The sequence below is a fragment of the Panthera tigris genome, chromosome B3, assembly GCF_018350195.1.
Source record: "Panthera tigris isolate Pti1 chromosome B3, P.tigris_Pti1_mat1.1, whole genome shotgun sequence".
NCBI lineage: Eukaryota > Metazoa > Chordata > Mammalia > Carnivora > Felidae > Panthera > Panthera tigris.
This window is the reverse complement of record NC_056665.1, coordinates 87,704,955-87,725,191: the sequence shown is the minus strand read 5'-3', so window position 1 is coordinate 87,725,191 and position 20,237 is coordinate 87,704,955. Positions and strand designations below refer to the sequence as shown.

The 20,237-nt window shown below is 37.8% G+C and overlaps 1 protein-coding gene across 6 annotated transcripts in view; it reads left to right on the top strand.

Moving 5' to 3' along the window:
- Positions 1–69: 69 nt before the first annotated feature.
- The window catches only part of TRAPPC6B (trafficking protein particle complex subunit 6B), a 39,221-nt gene continuing 19,053 nt past the window's right edge, over positions 70–20,237 (top strand). Inside the window, exons 1-6 of one of the 6 annotated variants that reach the window (XM_042989606.1) lie at positions 70–227; positions 8,458–8,525; positions 9,504–9,621; positions 11,139–11,222; positions 13,274–13,367; positions 14,335–14,521. In XM_042989606.1, coding sequence (XP_042845540.1) covers positions 222–227; positions 8,458–8,525; positions 9,504–9,621; positions 11,139–11,222; positions 13,274–13,367; positions 14,335–14,366 — 402 coding nt within the window. In that variant the 5' untranslated portion in view covers positions 70–221 and the 3' untranslated portion in view covers positions 14,367–14,521. Of the gene's footprint in view, positions 228–3,361; positions 3,787–5,297; positions 6,485–7,675; positions 8,141–8,457; positions 8,526–9,503; positions 9,622–11,138; positions 11,223–13,273; positions 13,368–13,732; positions 13,773–14,334; positions 14,522–20,237 lie in introns of those variants that run through there. The other 5 variants (XM_007073705.3, XM_042989607.1, XR_006218823.1 and 2 more) reach the window with 5 other exon arrangements.

The following is a 20,237-nucleotide window of genomic DNA, read 5'->3' as shown; positions in this document are numbered from 1 at the left end:
ATGAAAAGTCTTCTAGGTGGTTGCCTCCCTCCCCAATTAGAAGCGGGTGGTGGGGCCCCGCTTCTAGCGCAGAGCAGGGGCGCGTTTGAGAGTTCCTGGGTCCTCGAAGACGCCGGCTCACAGACCTGCTCTTGTGCCGCGGCGCGCAGAGTTTTCCAGCCCTTTTAACCTGTGATATGACGTGCTCTGTATCGTTTTAACCACCTAATCACATCAGTGAGATGGAGGCGAGTCTATTTAACCCTCTCTCCAGTAAATGATCAGATTAGGAAAGGGTGCGGCCATTCTGTTGGTGCGCATGCCCAGAGAGGAGTTGGAGGGGTGGCGCAGTCCTCCCTTCATTGGATTAAACCAAAATGAGGGAAGCAAAAAATGAACATGAAAAATCATTAATCGTAATAGCTAACAATTATTTTGTTCGATACTAAATGAAACGTTTTACATAACTTGTCCCTCATAAACCAAAAGCTTGAATAAGCTGCCTGTTATTACTGATAAGGAAATTGAATCAGTAGATACTGTAACTATCTCTAGGTCACGCCAGCTGAGAATCAGTGTCTGATCAGACCCTCTGCAAGGGTATACTAGATGAAAATACCGACGAAAAGACTGCAGGTATCCTCTACACCCGGCCTATACAACCGGTTTAAGATGGGGTCTGGAGTAGCGGCCCTATTGTTAGTTGTGTGTGTACGACAGTGTCTTCTAGCTCGTGGTTCTGCTCCGTGTACAGAGCCAACATGAGAACTGTTTTGTTCCCGAAATACATTTACAAATTACAGCTCAGAAAACATTTCCCCAAGAAACAGTGTTATAAATTACCTTGGTTCTCATCGTCTATTAGCCGGGCATCAACCTGGCACCAAGCATTAGACAACACTATTTAACTCTAGTTACCATTTTAATTCGTCTCTTTAAAAGCTCCTATTGAGCATCACCAGTAATCCAGGCTCTGAAGATAAAACCTAGAACAAGATCGCTGTGGTTCCTGCTTCTGTGGAGTTTGTAGGCTCTTCAAGGAGCAAAAATCATTCATGTAACTCATTCACTCATTCAGTAAGTATTTGCTGAGCACTTACTATGTGCCAGGCACTTTTCTAGGTACTTGCATAGTGTGCAAAAAGATCTTTGTCTTCAAGGAGCTTGGAGACAGACAATAAACATAAGTAAATTACAAAACATGTTAGAAATGGACAAGTGCTATAGGAAAAAAAAGTAAAACTGGATAAATGGGATAAGGGTTGATAAATAAGAAATTAATTATGATTGTAAACATACTTAGTATCCAATGATCCTTACTACAAGGCTGTGTAATAGATTGAACATGAAGCATAAGATTGTGGTAATAAGATCCTAACCACCAAATGTAACAATGTTTACATGGGAAAATGCTTTTATTTTATTTTTTTAATATTTTTTGGGAGAGTGCAAGCGGGGAAGGGACAGAGTGGAGGGGGGAGAGTATCTGGAGCAAGCTCTATACTGACAGCAGAGAGCCCAATGTGGGGCTCAAACTCAAGAGCCCTGAGAGATTGTGACTTGAGCTGAAGTCAGATGCTCAACTGACTGAGCCACCCAGGTGCCCCCATGAGAAAATGCTTTTAGAGGCAACCAAAAACATAGGATCTGTTCCTACTTCCATAGGACCTAATATTAGGATTCTGGACAATTCAACAATTGATGGTGGTGATGAAGGGAGAATGCAGTCAGGACATAAGGGACCTGATTTCATATATGGAAATATTAGTGCTGGAAAAAGTAAGATTATGGTTGCAAAATAATCTTCGAAATTCACTACTATTGTTAAATAACAAAAACTAAACAATAAATTTTAAAGATCTAATTAGCTTTATTAATTGATTCATGAATTGGGCAGCATCCCATCTGGCAAGCAGAGGGGGAGCTCCAAAAGGCTACAAAAAGAGAAAGATTTTTAGAGGTAGGACAAGGAAGTCATAAACAAAACAAGGATTATTTGAGGTGAGGTCACCTTCCTTTGGGGACAAAAGGGCTTATAAAGTGGCTTACTACATCTATCTTTGGGGGTTAGAGAGGGCCTCTGTGACAGATTACCTTATTGGTGCTGGCCAGAAATATTCGTAACTAACCAGTTAAGACTACATTTCTGGTGGAGGTAAGCTCCAGTTTGGTGAGGGGCCTAACATAAATGACTCCATTTTGGGCCTGTGGTTTTCTTTCTAACAGTGTTTTCAAAGGCTTAGGTGGAATTTTTATGTGATGCTCTAAAAACTGATCCAGGGGCACCTGGGTCGCTCAGTCAGTTAGGCTTCTGACTTGATCTCAGCTCAGGTCTTGATCTCAGGGTCCTGAGTTCAAGCCCTGTGCTGGGCTTTGGACTGGGCATAAAGACTACTTAAAAAAAAAAAAAATAAAGAAAGAAAGAAAAAAGCTGCCATAATTCTAATTATGGAACATGATCTTAAATATCTGTGGAAGAATATGGAGAATTGAGAGGTTATTGTTAACAACTTGAGAAAACTCAGTATGTTAATTTGGGGGAAACATTAATTGGGGGAAAAAATATTCCTTGTGAATTACTAAGTAAAGAAACAATCACAGGCTAAGCAACACTTTTTAAGCCAGAATTTGCCAAAATTTAAGAGGTGCAGATGATCTAGCTATGTATTTGTATCTGTGTAGTAGTTAAATCCCACATCTGCCGTAGATTCTTACGAACTACTTCTCACAGTGAAGTTGCTTTTTTTTTCTTCTTCCTCCTTCTCTTTTTAATTTTTATTTCTTTTGAGAGAGAGACAGAGAGCATAAGCTGAGGAGGGACAGGAGAGAGACACAGAATCAGAAGCAGGCTCCTGGCTCTGAGCTGTCCGGTACAGAGTGTGGAACCACAAGATCATGACCTGAGCTGAAGTCCCACTAGCCAACTGAGCCACCCAGGTGCCCCTGTATTTTGTTTCAAGTACGTCCTGTTCTTTGCTTACTTCATCCCGTTTGACCCTTATACCCCACTCCCAGTAAACTTCCTTGTGGCCATAATGACTCTAAATCTTTTTGCATACCCAGGCTTAATCCACAATGGGTTGGGCTAATTTCTCAATATATCTAAACTTTGTAGCCTGAAAAAATGATTTATTCACTTTTTTTTTTTTTTTACAACTTTTCTCCCTATTGAACATGTGGCAAAAATAAAAGCTTTTGATGAAGCTAATTCTTGTCAGTTCTAACACATAGCTAGGTAACACACGGACGGCAGCGGGAGCTCCTTTTGATTTATTTTATGCTGCTCCCCTCTCCCCCGCCTCCGATATCGTCTGGAGGAGGAACCTTTACCCTATGGGGACGCGAGGAGTTCAGCACGGAAAAGGAACTCTGTGATCATAGAGCTGGCGGAATGCCGGGGTAGAGGGGACCGGAAGTTGATTTTCGCCCCCCGCCCAGGGGCCGGATAGGGTCTCCGCTGACTCCGTTTGGTTCCGGCTGCTGTCAGATTCCGTCGTTGGGCCTGAGGGCTTGTTGGCCCTGGGGTGGGCTCGCCCCGGTACCGGCCTCACTCTTATAGCAGCCTTGGGGAAACGGAGCGAATTCCTGGTCTCCTAGCAACCAGGGACCGGCTGTGGACTGAAGGAGCTGCGGCGCCACGGTGCAAATCGCTCAGGCGCTAGCCGGAACCCTTGAGCCCGGCCAAAACGGGAGCCTAAACTCTGCGCTTGGAAGAATAAGCAGGAAATGGCGGACGAGGCGTTGTTTTTGCTTCTACATAACGAGATGGTTTCTGGAGTGTACAAGTCTGCGGAGCAGGGGGAGGTGGTGAGTTCTCCCACAGGCCCTTGAGGTCCTTTCGCGGTGACACTTTTTGTTTCCTCTCAGTTCTTTCCTTCAATCCCTGTTCTATCGCCACCCAAAACCTCCCGAAGTGTAGACAAACTGGTCCACCTCCAAGTATCCTAAGACTAGAACCTGTGAGCTGTCTTCAGTCTTTAATCCTCTTCTCTTTCGTATTTTCTGTTTGACACTTTTTTTGGGTCCAGGCCCACATCTGATTCCTGCAGGTCACAAAATTTCTTACTTTTAGCCTTGTTGCTGCCATGATTTATGGCAGGGTTAATTGCAACGCTGATTTTGGCACCCCTACTTAATTCTGTCACTTCCAGCACTACCACTGGACATACTTGAGAATCAACCCCTATCCCCTCTCTGTAATCCTCAGTATTCACCGTTCTTGAAGACAGAAGGCTAATGAGATTTAAGATTAAAGGAAAGTTTGCAGGCGTTACTATAATTAGGAAACAAATTTAATTTTAAAAAATGTTATCTAGTGCCCTTATGTGTCAGAGGTGGTTTTGTGTGTTGGGAGTATAGTAATGAACGAAACAGTGACTTCATTTTCCTGGAGGTTACCTCTAATATGTAGGAATCCTCATTCATTCACTGATTCATTCAGAAAATATTTATCAGGTGTATTGTGAGCCTGACACTGTGCTAGATAAGATCATAGTTACTGGGGAATAGGGGTTCAATGAATAATTAATGTATTGGGTAGTAATTAGGAATAGAATCATGGAGTTGTAATGATTATTAAAAATGAGATATTCCTAAGTCATGCTCAAGTCAGAAGCTCTTTGTATAATGCTGTTGATAAAGATGGGTGGAAAGTGGGCAAAAGTAAAGACACAGATGTATGAAAGAGTGTGGTGTATTTATGCTTAAATATTTCACTGTGATTAAATTGAACGATTGGAGAGTAAGAAGTGTTAAAAGCTGAAGCTGGAAAGAGTCCTGTATGATTAAAGAATTTGACCTTCTCCGTGGAGAATTGTTAAAGAGGGGAATGACATGGTCCATTTGCATTTTAGGAAGATAATCCCGTGTTTAGGTTAGAGAGAGAGGATCTTTGTAGTGAGAAGAGTTGTTAATTCAGGGGTCCAGGCAGGAGATGATGAAGATCTGAATTAAGACAGAAGAAGAGAGAATGGTTTGTAAAATAAGAGGTAGAATCTCAAGGACTCAGTTAAGTATAGGAGTGAAAGCTCAGCGTGGAGCCTGCTTGGGATTTTCTCTGTCTCCCTCTGCTCCTCTCCTCGTGCATTCTCTCTTTCTCAAAAAATGAAATAAAATAAGTATATAAATAAATAAGTAAATAAGTAAAATAACATTAAAACAAAATCTTGGGTCATGAGTTCAAGCCCTGTGGATCTGTGTTGAGCATGAAGCTAAATACATAATTAATAAATAAATAAATAAATAAATAAGCAAGCAAATAAACAAACTAAAAATAAATGAATAAATAAGCAAATACACAAACTACTTTAAAAATAAATGAATAAACTAATAATACCTTTCTTTTCCTATTGCACTTTGTTTACAGTAAGGAATTGAAAGTATATACAAGCCAAAAGGATTTTTAAAAGTTACGTAGCAGAGGTGCCTGGCTAGCTCAGTCCATACAGTATGTGATTCCTAATCTCAAGGTCCTGAGTTCAAACTTGGGCTTGGAGCCTGGTTTAAAAAAAAAAAAAAAAATTAGGTGGCTGTGAAGACCAGAATCCATGTTGGAATCTAGGTGTATGATGGTTCATTGTGTTAGTGTCTCTACTTTGAGTGTATTTCAGATTTTTCATAATAAATGTAAAAGAAAGACACGTAATCCTGACATTAAGCTGTAGTTTTTATGTACCTTTTCAGAGATGAAGTCATTAAATTCTGAAGTGAAATAAAGGGGGGTGCCTGACTGGCTCAGTTGGTGGAGCACGTGGCTTTTGATCTCCGGGTCGGGGGTTTGAGCCCCACATTAGGTGTAGAGATTGCTTAAATAAATAAAATAAATAAACTTTGAAGTGAAATAAAGAACCAGTAGTTTTTACCCTTCAAATCAATGATTTTCAAACCATGCTTGGAGAGGAATTAAATTTTTAAAAATGGCGTAATTGGACATTTACCAATTTATGGAGAATAGATTTTTTAAAAGGTTAATAGAGAATAAAATATTCTCAAGTTTAATTTTCTTTAAAAATTTGGTACCCACTAGTGAGCATTCACAGATGCCAAAGTGAATGAACAAGTAGCAAAATCAGGAGGTATTTACTAGGGCATAATTCAAAAGCTTATGTGATCATAGTATTTGGGAATGTCTACATAAACATAGTTCCTGCTAATCAGCATACTCTTGGGTGATTCTACAAAAAACATATTGTTCCACAAAACTTATGGGTTACTTATTCTACCTGAGCATGCTTGTTTGTTCTCACCTGAACATGTTTTGAAATGAGTTGGAGAATAACAGAAAAACGAATGACTGATAGTATATTTGTGTGCAGAGCATTATGACAGCATAGGACCCAAAGGAGTGTCAAGGAAGGCTTTTGGGAGAATGTGATACTTGAACTGAATTTAAAGGATGTATAGTCTGTGGAATAGCATGTGCTAAGGCGTGGATACGCATGGAACTCTGGAGTTGCTGCAGAAATTTCAGAGTGGAAGAAGGAGAGATGTTTGTGGATATATGGCTGTTAGTAAATCTGGTTAACTAACCAGGATCATTTAAGGAAAGGCACATAATGCCATGCTAAGGAGTTGAACTTTATTTTGAAGAAAGAGGAGAGGGTGTTAAAAGGTTCAGTAGAGAAATAACCTGATTTGTTTTTTAGAAAGTCTATATCAGAAATATAGGAGGTAAATCAAAGGAAGAAAAAACTAGAAACAAAGAGGTAATTTGGAAGGCACTAACTGGAAACCAGTAGGGAAAAGAGAAGGGCTAACTTAAATAGTAAGGATAGAGAGAGATGGATTTTGAAAGCATGTAGATAATAGGCTTCGTAGGACTGCAGTGCATGTGGAAGGTTGGGAATAAAGAGGTAAAGTAAATGGCAGTTTTCTGGTTGGGGTAACTAGATGAATAGTGGTTCTTTTAATGAAGTTAAGGAATTTTAGAGGCAGCACAGGAGGAGGACATTAAAATAATATCATTTTGAATATGCCTTATTTGAGGAAACTGTGGGAACTCTAGATGGCTCTGTCCCATGAAGTCTGTACTATAAAAGTACAGATTTAGTTGTCACAACCTCATTAGTAGAATACATGGTTCCTTAAAAAAAAGTTGAGCAAATAATGAGGCCTATGGAAGTTTCCACTTCCACTAAGAAGTGGAAAAACAGGCTCCATTATATAAATATCCATGCCATCTTGGAGCTGTATTCTAGCAGAGGGTGGGGATAGAGGGACATGGACAATGTGAAATTAGTAAAGTATATAGTATGTTAAATGATGAAAGAAGTTCTTTGGAGACAAATTAAGCAGAGAAACGGGATAGGGCATCAGTTATCACCTACATGGGGCTGGAACTCACAACCCTGAGATCAAGAGTCATATGCTCTACCCACTGAGCCAGCCAGGCACCCTACTTTTAGAGGGCTTTTTAAAACACAGATTACACTGGGTTTCAGAATTTGCAGCTTTTGATGCTAATGTTGCTGGTCTTGGGGCACGCTTTGAGAATCATCAGAATAGAGAATTTCCGAAGGGGAATAATTTAGTTTTAAAGAAGATAGTAAAAAAGAGCCTCACTGATGTGGGTGGGTGGGAGGATGGGTGAAATGGATAAGGATGATTAAGAATATACTTATTGTGGTGAGCACTGAGTAATCTATTAGAATTGTTGAATGATTATATTGTACACCTGAAAAAGCGGGGTGGGGCCGGGGGGTGGGGATGGACCTCATGAGATGGTGACATGTGAGTGAAGACTTGAAGCTAGGGAATTGGTCATGTGGATATCTGGAAGAAGAGTTGCCCATGCAGGAACCCTGAGGTGGGAGCATGCCTGGCATATTCAAGGACAGTAAGAACAGTGTAGCTAGAGCCCATGTGAGTGAAGAAAAGTAGAAAGTTGAGACCTGAGGGGTAGAGAAATCTGGAGTGTAGAGAACTTTGTAAATGATCCAGAGGATTTTGAGAGTCTTCAGCATAGCAGTAGTATTTACAGTCTGAAGACTGGATGAGATTGTCAAAGAAAAAACAAAGCAATTGCATGATTTCTGACATAGGATGGTGGGATCATCAACTAAGACACATTGAGGACTGGAAAACTTGGATGACTCTAAGAGACATTTTGAAGCCAGGAACAATAGAATTTAATGACCGCCCAAAGGGAGTGACTGGTGGAAAGGTGATACTTTGACTTCATTTCTATAACTGAGGAGAGAAGAATAGTTGAAAATGGAAAAAAAATGTGTAGAGGGAGTAATTAGGCAGAGGCTTTGGCGTTTCTGAGAAGTAGTAACAGTTCCCTGTTTACCTTATTGCCTTATGAAATGATTAGTACTAAGAAAATTGAAATATAACTTATAATTCACTTTTTCTTAGAATATTTTAGTAAAAAAAGTATAAGTACTTTTATATTTTTAGTCAGCATCTTAAAACAATTTTTGAATACTGATATTTTGGTATTCTAAAAATTTTCAAAACAATTATTTTTTAAAATAGGAAAATGGACGCTGTATTACTAAGCTGGAAAACATGGGGTTTCGAGTGGGACAAGGATTGATAGAAAGGTGAGCAGTATGGATTTGAAAATTTTCTTCCAGGTAGGTTATAAACAAAGATGATCCATTTCAAAAGATTGCATAAAATTTGAAGTACTTTAATTTTAATTTCTAAATTGTATTTATCCTATGTTCTTTAACTCACAGATTGAAATTTCTCTTTAGTTCTGATGCCATTTTAACTCGGTTAAAACTTTTAATATCAGAAGAAAATATATATTTGTATTTTAGACTTTTTTCCTAAAAACTTTGGTGTACTGTCTAAAATCTTGTTGCATTTTTGGGGTGCCTGGGTGGCTCAGTTGGTTGAGTGTCCAACTCTTGATTTTAGCTCAGGTCATGATCTCACAGTTTGTGGGTTCAAGACCCATGTTGGTGCTAGGCTGACAGCGTTGGGTGCGGGACTGATATCTTGGAGCCTGCTTGGGATTCTCTGCCTCCCTCTCTCTCTGCCCCTTCCTTGCTTGCGCTCTCAAAAATAAATAAGCATTTTTTAAAAGCTTATTAAAATAAATAATAAAATCTTGCTGCCTTTTTTACTTAAGGTCTAGTAGGTTCTTTAACCTAAATGGATTTTTGTTTAAATGCAAGGGATGGAAATTCTTTAGAGTCTATGTTAATGTATGTACTAATTTTTCAATTTATAGATCCAGTCTTAAGGTCTTATTCCTTTCTCATTATTTGAATAGCTGAACTCTGGTTATATTTTATATAACAATACCGTGATTATGCTCAGCTTTTTTTTTTTTTTTAATGTGCTAGAATTAATTTTACTTAAAATTGCAGCTTGCTATTAGACTAATTTCCATACTGTAATTGCATAACAGAATGTAAATTGAGATGAGATCTCCTTTGCTTGGTGCTTATCACTTTGTGACCATCAATAAATGTTCAGTGCTGTTCTGGCATTTCAAAATTAGTGAATAATGTGACCCTCCTGCTTTCTTTGGAGGAAAAATACTGATTACTTTTAGTTGATCTTTTTAGGTTTACAAAAGATACTGCCAGGTTCAAGGATGAATTAGATATCATGAAGTTCATTTGTAAAGATTTTTGGACTACAGTCTTCAAGAAACAAATCGACAATCTAAGGACAAATCATCAGGTATTTAGACAAATTAAGGCCTATTTTTTTTTTTTTTAATTTTTTTTTTCAACGTTTTTTATTTATTTTTGGGACAGAGAGAGACAGAGCATGAACGGGGGAGGGGCAGAGAGAGAGGGAGACACAGAATCGGAAACAGGCTCCAGGCTCCAAGCCATCAGCCCAGAGCCTGACGCGGGGCTCGAACTCACGGACCGCGAGATCGTGACCTGGCTGAAGTCGGACGCTTAACCAACTGCGCCACCCAGGCGCCCCAAGGCCTATTTTTTAAAGTCCTTTGACTTAATATAAATGTCCTATTTTAGTTACTATATAAAACTTAAAATAATTTCTAGTCAACTTTGAAATGTTTCTCTTACATGTTATTAATACATCATGATTTTTTTTCTCTAATAGGATACAGTGTATAAGAACAAATAGATAGTTATCAGTAATGATAGCTGTTTCTTTTCCCCAAATAAAAGCGTTATCTTAAGTTTTAAAAAGTAGCAGAATGTCAGAATGATAAAGGTTTTAGGATTTGGTTCCTTAGTTATCATTACTTAATGGTGATTATATGTAGAACCACAAATATATCATGTTTGTCTTTAGAGTAATTTCTGATGTCTAATTTATAGAGCATATTTAAGTAACTCTTGCATTATTTGTTGCATTGTTGGTCATTTTTCTATTAAAATAATTTGTTAAATAAAATTTAATAGATTGGGGCACCTGGGTGGTTCAGTCGGTTAAGCTCCGACTTTAGTTCGGGTCATGATCTCACAGTTTGTGAGTTCGAGCCCCACATCAGGCTCTGTGCTGACATCTCAGAGCCTGGAGTCTGCTTCAGATTCTGTGTGTCTCTCTCCCTCTGCCTCTCCCTCCCTCCTTCTCTCTCTCTCTCTCTCTCTCTCTCTCTCTATATGTCCCTCCCCGACTCACACTCTGTCTCTCTCAAAAATAAACATTAAAAAAAATTTTTAAGAAAAAAATGTAATAGATAAAATTTAATAGATTGCGTGGAAAAGTATGCATTTAAATAGATTTATAAAACTCAAGGAAATATTTTAGAGTGGATTTGGCATTTTGATTAAATATTAGAAAATGAAAATAATGTATCTAGTAGTTACCAGTACTTTTCATTTTTTTATATAACAATATTAGTGTTACCTTGTAAGTATTGAAATGCTAATGAGAGGAATTGAATTTGGTTGTTGGCTTTCTAGATATGAGCTAATAATATATAACTTAATTCCACCTGGACATGTATTTCTGATTCCTTTGAGTTCTTTAAGGGTAGGAACTATCTTTTGCATCTTTGTATCCATAGTATCTTAAATCTTTCAATAAATATTAGCTTTATAAAGTTCTCAACAATTCTTCAGCCTACACACTGCAAAACTCTTTCATTTAAAGAAATTTGACCAATGGAAAGGAGAGTTTTAATAACTTAAAAAACTCTTAATTGTTGTGAGGAGAAAATTTTTAAGGACTACAGCATACATTGACTCTGGATGTTTTTTCTGTTTTTGAAACAGGGCATCTATGTACTTCAGGACAACAAATTTCGTCTGCTTACTCAGATGTCTGCAGGAAAACAGTATTTAGAACATGCATCTAAGGTATTTAATGGAATAGAAGATTGGGATTTTCATAGGGAAGAGTACGATGTCAACCACAACAGAGTTTTGAATTTAAAATAGGTTTTAAAGTTGTTTTTTTTTTTTTTGTTTAAGTGCTTTTCTGTGAAATAGGAGACAGGTGTTCATCATACTAAAATAATCTGTGTTAACCAATAGCTGAGTAGGCTTATGATGACTAATGAAACACTATAACAAAATGCCATTGAAATGTAGATGAATGTTAGGTTCTTGAATTTAGCATAGGTGTATCAGAAAAGATAGTCAAACTCATAAAACTGGTATTAACTGTGCAAAACTACTCACCTGAGTTTATATTTATAATATCCTTTAGCTAATTAAAAATTTTTTGAGGGGCGCCTGGGTGGCTCAGTTTGGTTAAGCATCTGACTCTTGATTTTGGCTCAGGTCATGATCTCGCAGTTCATGAGATTGAGCCCTGCATCGGGCTTCGTGCTGTCAGTGTGGAGCTAGCTTAGGATTCTCTCTCTCCCGCTCTCTCTGCCCTCCCCTGCTCGCACCTGCATGTGCACTCTCTCTCTCAAAATAAATAAATAAACTTAAAACAAAAATTTTTCCCTGTTATTAACGTGTTTCTAAGAATACGTTTTTTGTGTTAAGTATATCTGTGTTTCTGTGTTTTGTCTAGTTTTTGTTTGTTTGTTTGTTTTTTTTAATTTTTTTTTTCAACGTTTTTTATTTATTTTTGGGACAGAGAGAGACAGAGCATGAACGGGGGAGGGGCAGAGAGAGAGGGAGACACAGAATCGGAAACAGGCTCCAGGCTCCGAGCCATCAGCCCAGAGCCTGACGCGGGGCTCGAACTCACGGACCGCGAGATCGTGACCTGGCTGAAGTCGGACGCTTACCCGACTGCGCCACCCAGGCGCCCCTAGTTTTTGTTTTTAAATCTCAGGTAGGAATCAATAAGTAGATCAGCAGATATATTAAAGCTGACAAGTTTAATGTAAGGGTTCTTTTGAGATGATTAAAATATCTGGGGCAGTATGAGCTATTATTTATCTGTAAACATTTATCTGTACATAAATTATCTAACAAAAGCATTATAGTTATAGTGGAAAGAGCATGGAATTGGAACCAAATAAATCTAAATTTTAAACTATGCAATTTACAGTTTTGTGACATTGGATAAGTTATATAACCCCCTTTGGACCTTAATTCCTACATTAATAAAGTTGGTTATAATAGTACCTCTATTATTAACAATCTCTAAAGTCCCTTCCAGGTCAAAATTTCATGACTCCAGATTTAATTACTGATCAGTACCCATTTATGTAATTATAACATTATCTATATTATTCATAGATATATTGTGTTATTGGCTGTCATACAGTACAAACATGTGCATAATCAAAAATTCCTTGGATAATTTATTTTTTGGTTCCTGTTCTTATCTGGCTTTCTGTGCTGTAGCTCAGCCCCATTCCCTTTTTTTTGTTTCCATATGACAGGGTTTCCCACGTTGGTACTGTTGAGATTCTGAATGGGATAATTCTTTGTTATAGCAGATTGGCTGTAAGTCTTGAACAAATCAAGATTCTTGGTTGTAGAAAGCAGACACCAACTCTGATTGAATAGGGGAAAAAAACATACAGAATTGATGAGAAAGCTCAGAAAACAGGCAAGAACTGTGGAAGGTTAGGGCAGCCAGAAAGACAGCCCAAGTCACTCCTCAGGCAGGGTCTAGTTAGAGTCCTTTGCACTAACAGACACCAGCCACGTTTGCTGCCTCTAGAACTAATTATAACCTGTTTCCAGGTTGTTTTTTCACTCATTCTAGATTCAGAGTCTGTGACTGGAGCACCCAAGTCACGTGTCCATGGTTTAGTTGCCAGGAAGCTGGGAACTTGTTTTAACAATCATAATTTTCAATAATTTAAAAAATTCTTCCACTACCTTTTTTTAAACAGCAATGACTTATTAATAGGAAGGCTTGACTCAGTGTCGTATTTATCAATAGCATTGCTTTCTTAGTAAATCCTTAATATTCTTTACATTTTTCTTCCTTTCAGTATTTGGCATTTACCTGTGGCTTAATCAGAGGTGGCTTATCAAACTTGGGGATAAAAAGTATTGTAACAGCTGAAGTGTCTTCAATGCCTGCCTGTAAGTTGAATTCACATTTCTTAAAAATGTGATTATTTTTAGTGATTATTTTTCAAGTCTGGTGGTTTTTGTTTGTTTGTTTTTGTTAACTTAGAGTTAACTTAGAGGAAATTTAAAATGCTAAAACCATTTTGTTTTACTTTTACCAATTTTAACATTTAATGTAGTAACATGTAGCATCCCTATATTCATATTCAAAGATTTTAAAATTTATAATGGTAATGATTTAAGAAAGTAGGCTAAAGTAGTCCAAATTTATAAGACAGCTTAAGTGATGATTCTTAACTTTTAAAGGAAAAATTTCTGCATTATTCTTTTAAGATAGCAAATTGCCCTATAGTATTGAAAATGTCTTTTTTAAAAAGTTTTCTAGGGGCACCTGGGTGGCTCAGTCGGTTAAGCGTCCGACTTCGGCTCAGGTCATGATCTCGTGATTCGTGAGTTCAAGCCCCACATTGGGCTCTCTGCTGTCAGCGTGGGTCCTCTGTCCCTGTCTCTCTGCCCCTCCCCCGCTCATGCTCTCTCTCTTTCTCTCTCTCTATCTCAAAAATAAACACTGAAGTTTTCCAGAGTACATCTATTATATATATGAAGCTATATAAAGCCAACTAGTCTTTTATTGCTAAACTCCTTTCCAAAGATATTTTCACCAGAGCTACCAACCAAGAATAAAATTGACTTGAGCATCATTGTATTTCCTTTTTATTCACAATGATAATTAGCAGTGAAATACCCAAAAGGTAGGAATCACAAAGAGGAGAAGCAGACACCTATCTATTCACAAAACAAATAATCACCTCATAAAAATGAAATTTGCTTTGTTGAGTATTGTGAAAAGTGTGAAAAGTTGTTTGACATAGCAGGTTTCTCCATTGAAACTACTTTCTAATAGAACAGAAAATTGATGTTTAAGCTTGTTTTCTTTGTACCTAAGTCAAGGAATGATTTTTCATTTTTCTTTTTTTAGGTAAATTTCAGGTGATGATACAGAAGCTCTAAAACATACTGAAATGCAAGGCAAGGCTTCAACAGTGTAAAGAGATAAATTATTCGTGTATAAAGTATTTCAAGTAGCAATGATTTAATTACATTGTTGGACATTTGTATTGATATAAGCTATTTGCTAATTTATGTAATGAAAGATGCACTCTTAACCAGGAGTAAGATTGTATTTTATTAATTTAACACAGACCAAGTTAAAGCAGATAAAGACACATTCTACCATAACATAGATTTTACTAAAACTATTCAGAATGAAAACCTGATTTCAAACAACTAAACCCCAAGATTTAGAACCCTTATTTTAAACATTCATATTTGCTCAGACTGGTATGTATTTAACCACAGATAGAAAAGCAAAACTCAGGGTTTGATAAATTAGCATTAAGAAAAGTATGCATCAGGGGTGCTTGGTTCGCTCAGTTGGTTAAGTGTCTGACTTTGGCTCAGGTCATGATCTCATGGTTCATGAGTTTAAGCCCTGCGTTGGGCTCTGTGCTCACAGCTCGGAGCCTGGAGCCTGCTTCAGCTTCTGTGTCTCCCTCTCTCTCTGCCCCTCCCCCACTAGCACATGCGCACATGCTCTCTTTCTCTCTCTCAAAAATATAAATAAAACATTATGAACTTTTTTTTAATTTAAAAAAGTATGTATTAGAATCATTTCTGTAAAAATGAGCAAATTTCAGTTTTGCTTTATGAATTTATTTTAGTTATTTAAGAAAAGCAAACAGTACACTAAACATTTTTTATTTTATTATAATTTATTTCTATTAAGAATTTTTATGCCTATGAAAATTTTATATACATTGTGTATTATGTGTGTGATACATATATATACTATATCTAACCGCCTAAATTGCAAAAAAGTTCATTTTACTTTAACAGAATTTAGTCCTTAATTTTACTTTAATAGAATTCAGTCCTTGAGAACTCCATTAATGTAATTAAAGTGTAATATAGATTAGTTTAAATGTGAATTCAGTGACTCCAGGGCCAAAGACTATTAGGCATTTTAGGAAGGAATTTTATACTTACTCCTGTTACAGTTTTGACTTTCACCTTTTTTCCCCATGTGTGGAAGGACTGGTGAAGGTTCTAACATCCTTATTTTTATTCCCTAATTACTATTTCCCAAGAGCAGAGGGGTGGATAATTGGCTTAGTCACACCAACATTCATTGGACAATGTCTATTCAGTGGGTTGGGTCAGTGCTCATTAGTGTGTCTATCATCTCCTCTTCCATCTGATAACCGAGAGAAGACAAGCGTGAAGATGAAAGTCATCACATTGAGGATAGCAGGATGCATCAATAGGAAGCACCTTTATTGTGCTTCTGAATTAACCAATCCTGGAACTGCTTTACCTTTGGACTTTTTGTTACATGGGATAATAAATTCCTTATATTGTTCAATCCACTTTTGGTTCTGTATTTTGTTACTTGTAGTCAAAAAGAAGTCTCTTATAGCTGAGGCAAGGAGAGTTAGGTTATACAAAAAAACAATATAGGAGAATTGAATTTCTTTTTCTCTCAGGAAGGGAGGGAAGAGAAGAACGTAAAGGTTTACATGTAAAATGATAAAACCCTAAAGTACTAAAGAAGATATTAGTTTTATCATCTTGTAGTAGAGAAGGACTTTTTAAAAAATGTACAGTGTTATAAAGGAAAATAGTAAAAAAATTAATAACCTCTTCAAATGCTGTTAGGAAAATTGGATATCCACATGCAAGCAAATGAAATTGAATCCTTACTTTATACCATACATAAAAATTTACTCAAAGTGGATTATAGACTGATACTTAGGACCTGAAACCAAAAAACTCGTAGAACAGAGGAAAAGCTTCATAATGTTGGTCTTGGCAATATTTTCTTGGATTTGACACCAAAAACAAGCAACAAAAGCAAAAACAGACAAATGGCACTACATCAAATTTAATAGCTGCTATACGTAAAGGAAACAGAGTGAAAAGGTAGCCTACCGAATGGGGAAAGTATTTGCAAGCCATGTATCTATAGGGGTTAATACCTAAAATATATAAGGAACTCTTACAGCTCAATAGCAAAAAAATAACCCAATTAAAAAATGGACAAAGGACTTAAACATATTTGTCCAAAGAAGATACACAAATGGCCAACAGGTATATGAAGAGATGCTCAGTATCAGTAATCACCAGTGCAAATTGAAACCGTAATATCACCTCACACCTTTTAGGATGGCATTATCCAAAAAAAATTTTTTTGCAATGGAGAATTTAGAACCCTTGTGCCCTGTTAGTGGGAATGTAAAATGATATAACTCCTATGGAAAATACTATGGCATTTCCATTAACAACTAAAACTGGAACTGCTGTATGATGCAGCAATCCTGCTTGTGACTATTCAGAAGATTGAAATCAAGAACTTGAAGAGAGATTTGAACTCTCCTGTCTCTTGTGTTATTCACAATAGCCAAGAGGTAGAAACAACTTGCCCTTTAACAGATGAAGAACAGATAAAGAAAATATGGTATATACATTCAGTGAAATACTATTCAACCGTAACCAAAAGAAGAAAGTCCTGTAGTATGCCAGCATGGATGAACCTTAAGGACATACTTAAGTGAAATAAGCCAGTCACAGAATGACAAAAAAAAAAAAACAAAAAAACAAAAAACAGGTTATTGCTTTTACGAGGTACCCAAAGTAGTCAAATTCATAGAGGCAGAAAGTAGCATGTTGACAAGGCTGGGGAAAGAGAAATTAGGAGTTGTTCAAGGAGTACAGGATTTGTTTTATGCAAGATGAAAAAGTTCTAAGATCTGTGTTAACAATGTGCATATAGTTAACAATACTGTAAACATAAAAATTTAAGAAGGTAGATTTCATGTTAATGTGTTTTAATTTTTTTACTGCAGACAGAACTGTTGACAAAAATTTTAAAAACTATTTGCATGGCAGAAAACACTTAAAATGTTAAAATAGGGGAAAATATAGTGCATACCATATTTGCCATAAGTGCATATCTGCCCTTTAAAAGAGCACATCAGTGCGGCACCTAGGTGGCTCAGTCAGTCAAGTGTCCAACTTTGGCTCAGGTCATGATCTCCCAGTTCCTGTTTTTGAGCCCTGCATCGGGCTCTGTGCTGACAGCTCAGAGCCTGGAGCCTTCTTCAGGTTCTGTGTCTCCCTTTCTCTTCCCCTCCCCTTCTTGTGCTGTCTCTCTCTCGCAAAAATAAACATTAAAAAAAAATAATAAAAGTACATCAATTTAAAACACGGATATCCTTTAATGTGGCAATTCCATTTCTATAAATTTAACCTAAGAAAATAAATGAGGGTAAAGGTGGTCAAAGGGTATAATCTTGTTATAAGATGAATAAGTTCTAGGGATGTAATGTATAACATGGTGACTATAGTTAACAATACTGTATATTTGAAAATTGCTGGGGATGCCTGGGTGGCTCACTTGGTTAACCATCTGGCTCTTGATCTCAGCTCAGGTCTTGATCTCCAGGGTCATGAGTTCAAGCCCTGTGCTGGGCTTTGCACTGAGCTTGAAGCCTACTTAAAAAAAAAAAGAAAAAAGTTGCTAAGAGAGTAGATCTTAAGAGTTCTCACCACACACACAACATTTTGTTAACTGGAGTAAGTGGTGGATGTGTTCAGTATTGTAATCATTTTGCAATATATATGCATATTAGTCCAGCACACTCTACACCTTACACTTAAAAGACAATGTTATATGTCAAATATATCTCAAGCTGGGAAAAATGAGTAGGCAAACTTGTGTGTATAAGGATTTTCACTATTTAAGTGTTCATTTTTTTTAAATGTGTTATTTATTTTTGAGAGAGTGCAAGCGGGGGTGGGGGCAGAGAGGGACAGAGGATCTGAAGTGGGCTTTGCGCTGACAGCAGTCAGCCCAACATAGGGCTAGAACCCATGAACCGAGAGATCATGACCTGAGCCAAAGTTGGACACTCAACCAGTTGAGCCACCCAGGTGCCCCTAGTTAAGTGTTCATTGATGACACTTGATTAAATTATGGTACTGGCATACAAGGAAATACTGTGCTGCTGGTGAAAGGGAGGAACTAGATCAACATATATTTATGTAAATGAATGTTAATTGGTATTAAGAGAAGTTTGTTACAGGATACTGCGCATGGGGGGTATAGCTCAGGGGTAGAGCATTTGACTGCAGGATACTGCGCATATAATGTATAAATATACATGATACTATCAAAAAGACTGGAAAGTTACAAGTAAATTGTATAATAAATGGAGATTTTTACTTTTAGCTTTATATTATTTGAGTTTTAAAGTAATCATCCCCACAATCCCTAAGTCAGGAGGGCTAACTAGCAGAGGTCTTTGGTTAGGGAGAAAGACATTATGGAGGGTGCCATCTGGAAAGAGGATTTATTGTACATCAAGATGCCCAGTGCCACAGAGAAGAGATCGTTTACTATGTGGAAGTCAAGCCAGTGATACAGATCATGAAGTATTTCAGCCATTTGTGCTGAGGAACCATGTAAGCTGTTGTTTTCTCTTTCAAAAGGGGGAATCCATGGGTTATCAGTTATAGATCTGCTAACAGAAGGAATACTTCTCCAGTCTCACCCAAAGTTGTACTGAGCCTCATCCAAACTGCCCCTTTTGGATAATAACCCCTTCTTTGAAGCAGTTCTTTATTTTATCTATCTATCTATCTATCTATCTATCTATCTATCTATCTAAGCCTCGTAAGAGTGCAGTCCATGCATCAGCAGGGGCTGCAGCCATCACAAGGCTCAACTGCAGCAGGGACACCCTCCAAGTTCACACTCATGGAGTTGTTGATAGAATGCAATTCTTCATTTGTGTTAGGCAGAGACACCTCTCAGTTTCTTGTCATGTAGGTCTCTCCCCTGAGCAGCTCACAACATGACAAATGTCTTCATCAGGGTGAGAACTTTTGAGAGAGAACACAAGTGGAGGAGGGGGCAAAAGGAGAGGGAGAGAATCTTAAGCAGGCTCCACACTCACTGTGAACCTGAGGCTGACCTCAATCTTAAGACTGAGATCATGACCAGAGCTGAAATCAAGAGTAGGATGCTTAACCGACTGAACCATCCAGGTGCCCCTGTAGCAGGAGTTCTTGGGAGGAATGTTGAAGGGGAAAACTCTCAGGACCCATATTTGGGATGGATGGGACAGTGGTGAAAACTCATTTCCTCATAGTATAGGGTTTGTTTGTTTTTTAACCTTTTGGGGGCCAGGGACTCCTATTTGGCAGTGTGTTGATGTTTATGAACTCCTTCTCATAATGTTTTTAATGCACAAATAAAATACATAAGGCTACAAAGGAAACAATTGTACTGATATAATGTTATCAAAAAATTATTTTTTTTGAGAGAGAGCACAAACAGGGGAGGGGCAGAGAGAAAGAATCCTAAGCAGGCTCCATGCTCAGTGTGGAGCCTGGTGTGGGGCTCAGTCTTATGACTGTGAGATCATAACCTGAGCTGAAATCAAGACTTGGGTGCTTAACCACCTGAGCCACCCAGGTGCACTTCAAAGTATTTAAAATGTGATGTAGGGGCGCCTGGGTGGCTCAGTTGGTTAAGTGCTCAACTTCGGCTCAGGTCATGATCTCACAGTTTGAGTTCGAGCCCTGCGTCGGCCTCTGTGCTGACAGCTCAGAGCATGGAGCCTGCTTCAGATTCTGTGTCTTCCTCTTTCTCTGCCCCTCCCCTGCTTGCACTTTGTCTCTCTCTCTCTCAAAAGTAAGTAAACATTAAAAAAAATGCGATATATGTGCTTTATGTTAAACAAGGCAATATATTTAAAATAGAGGCAAGGGGTGCCTGGCTGGCTTAGAAGAACATGTGACTCTTGATTGTGAGTTTGAGCC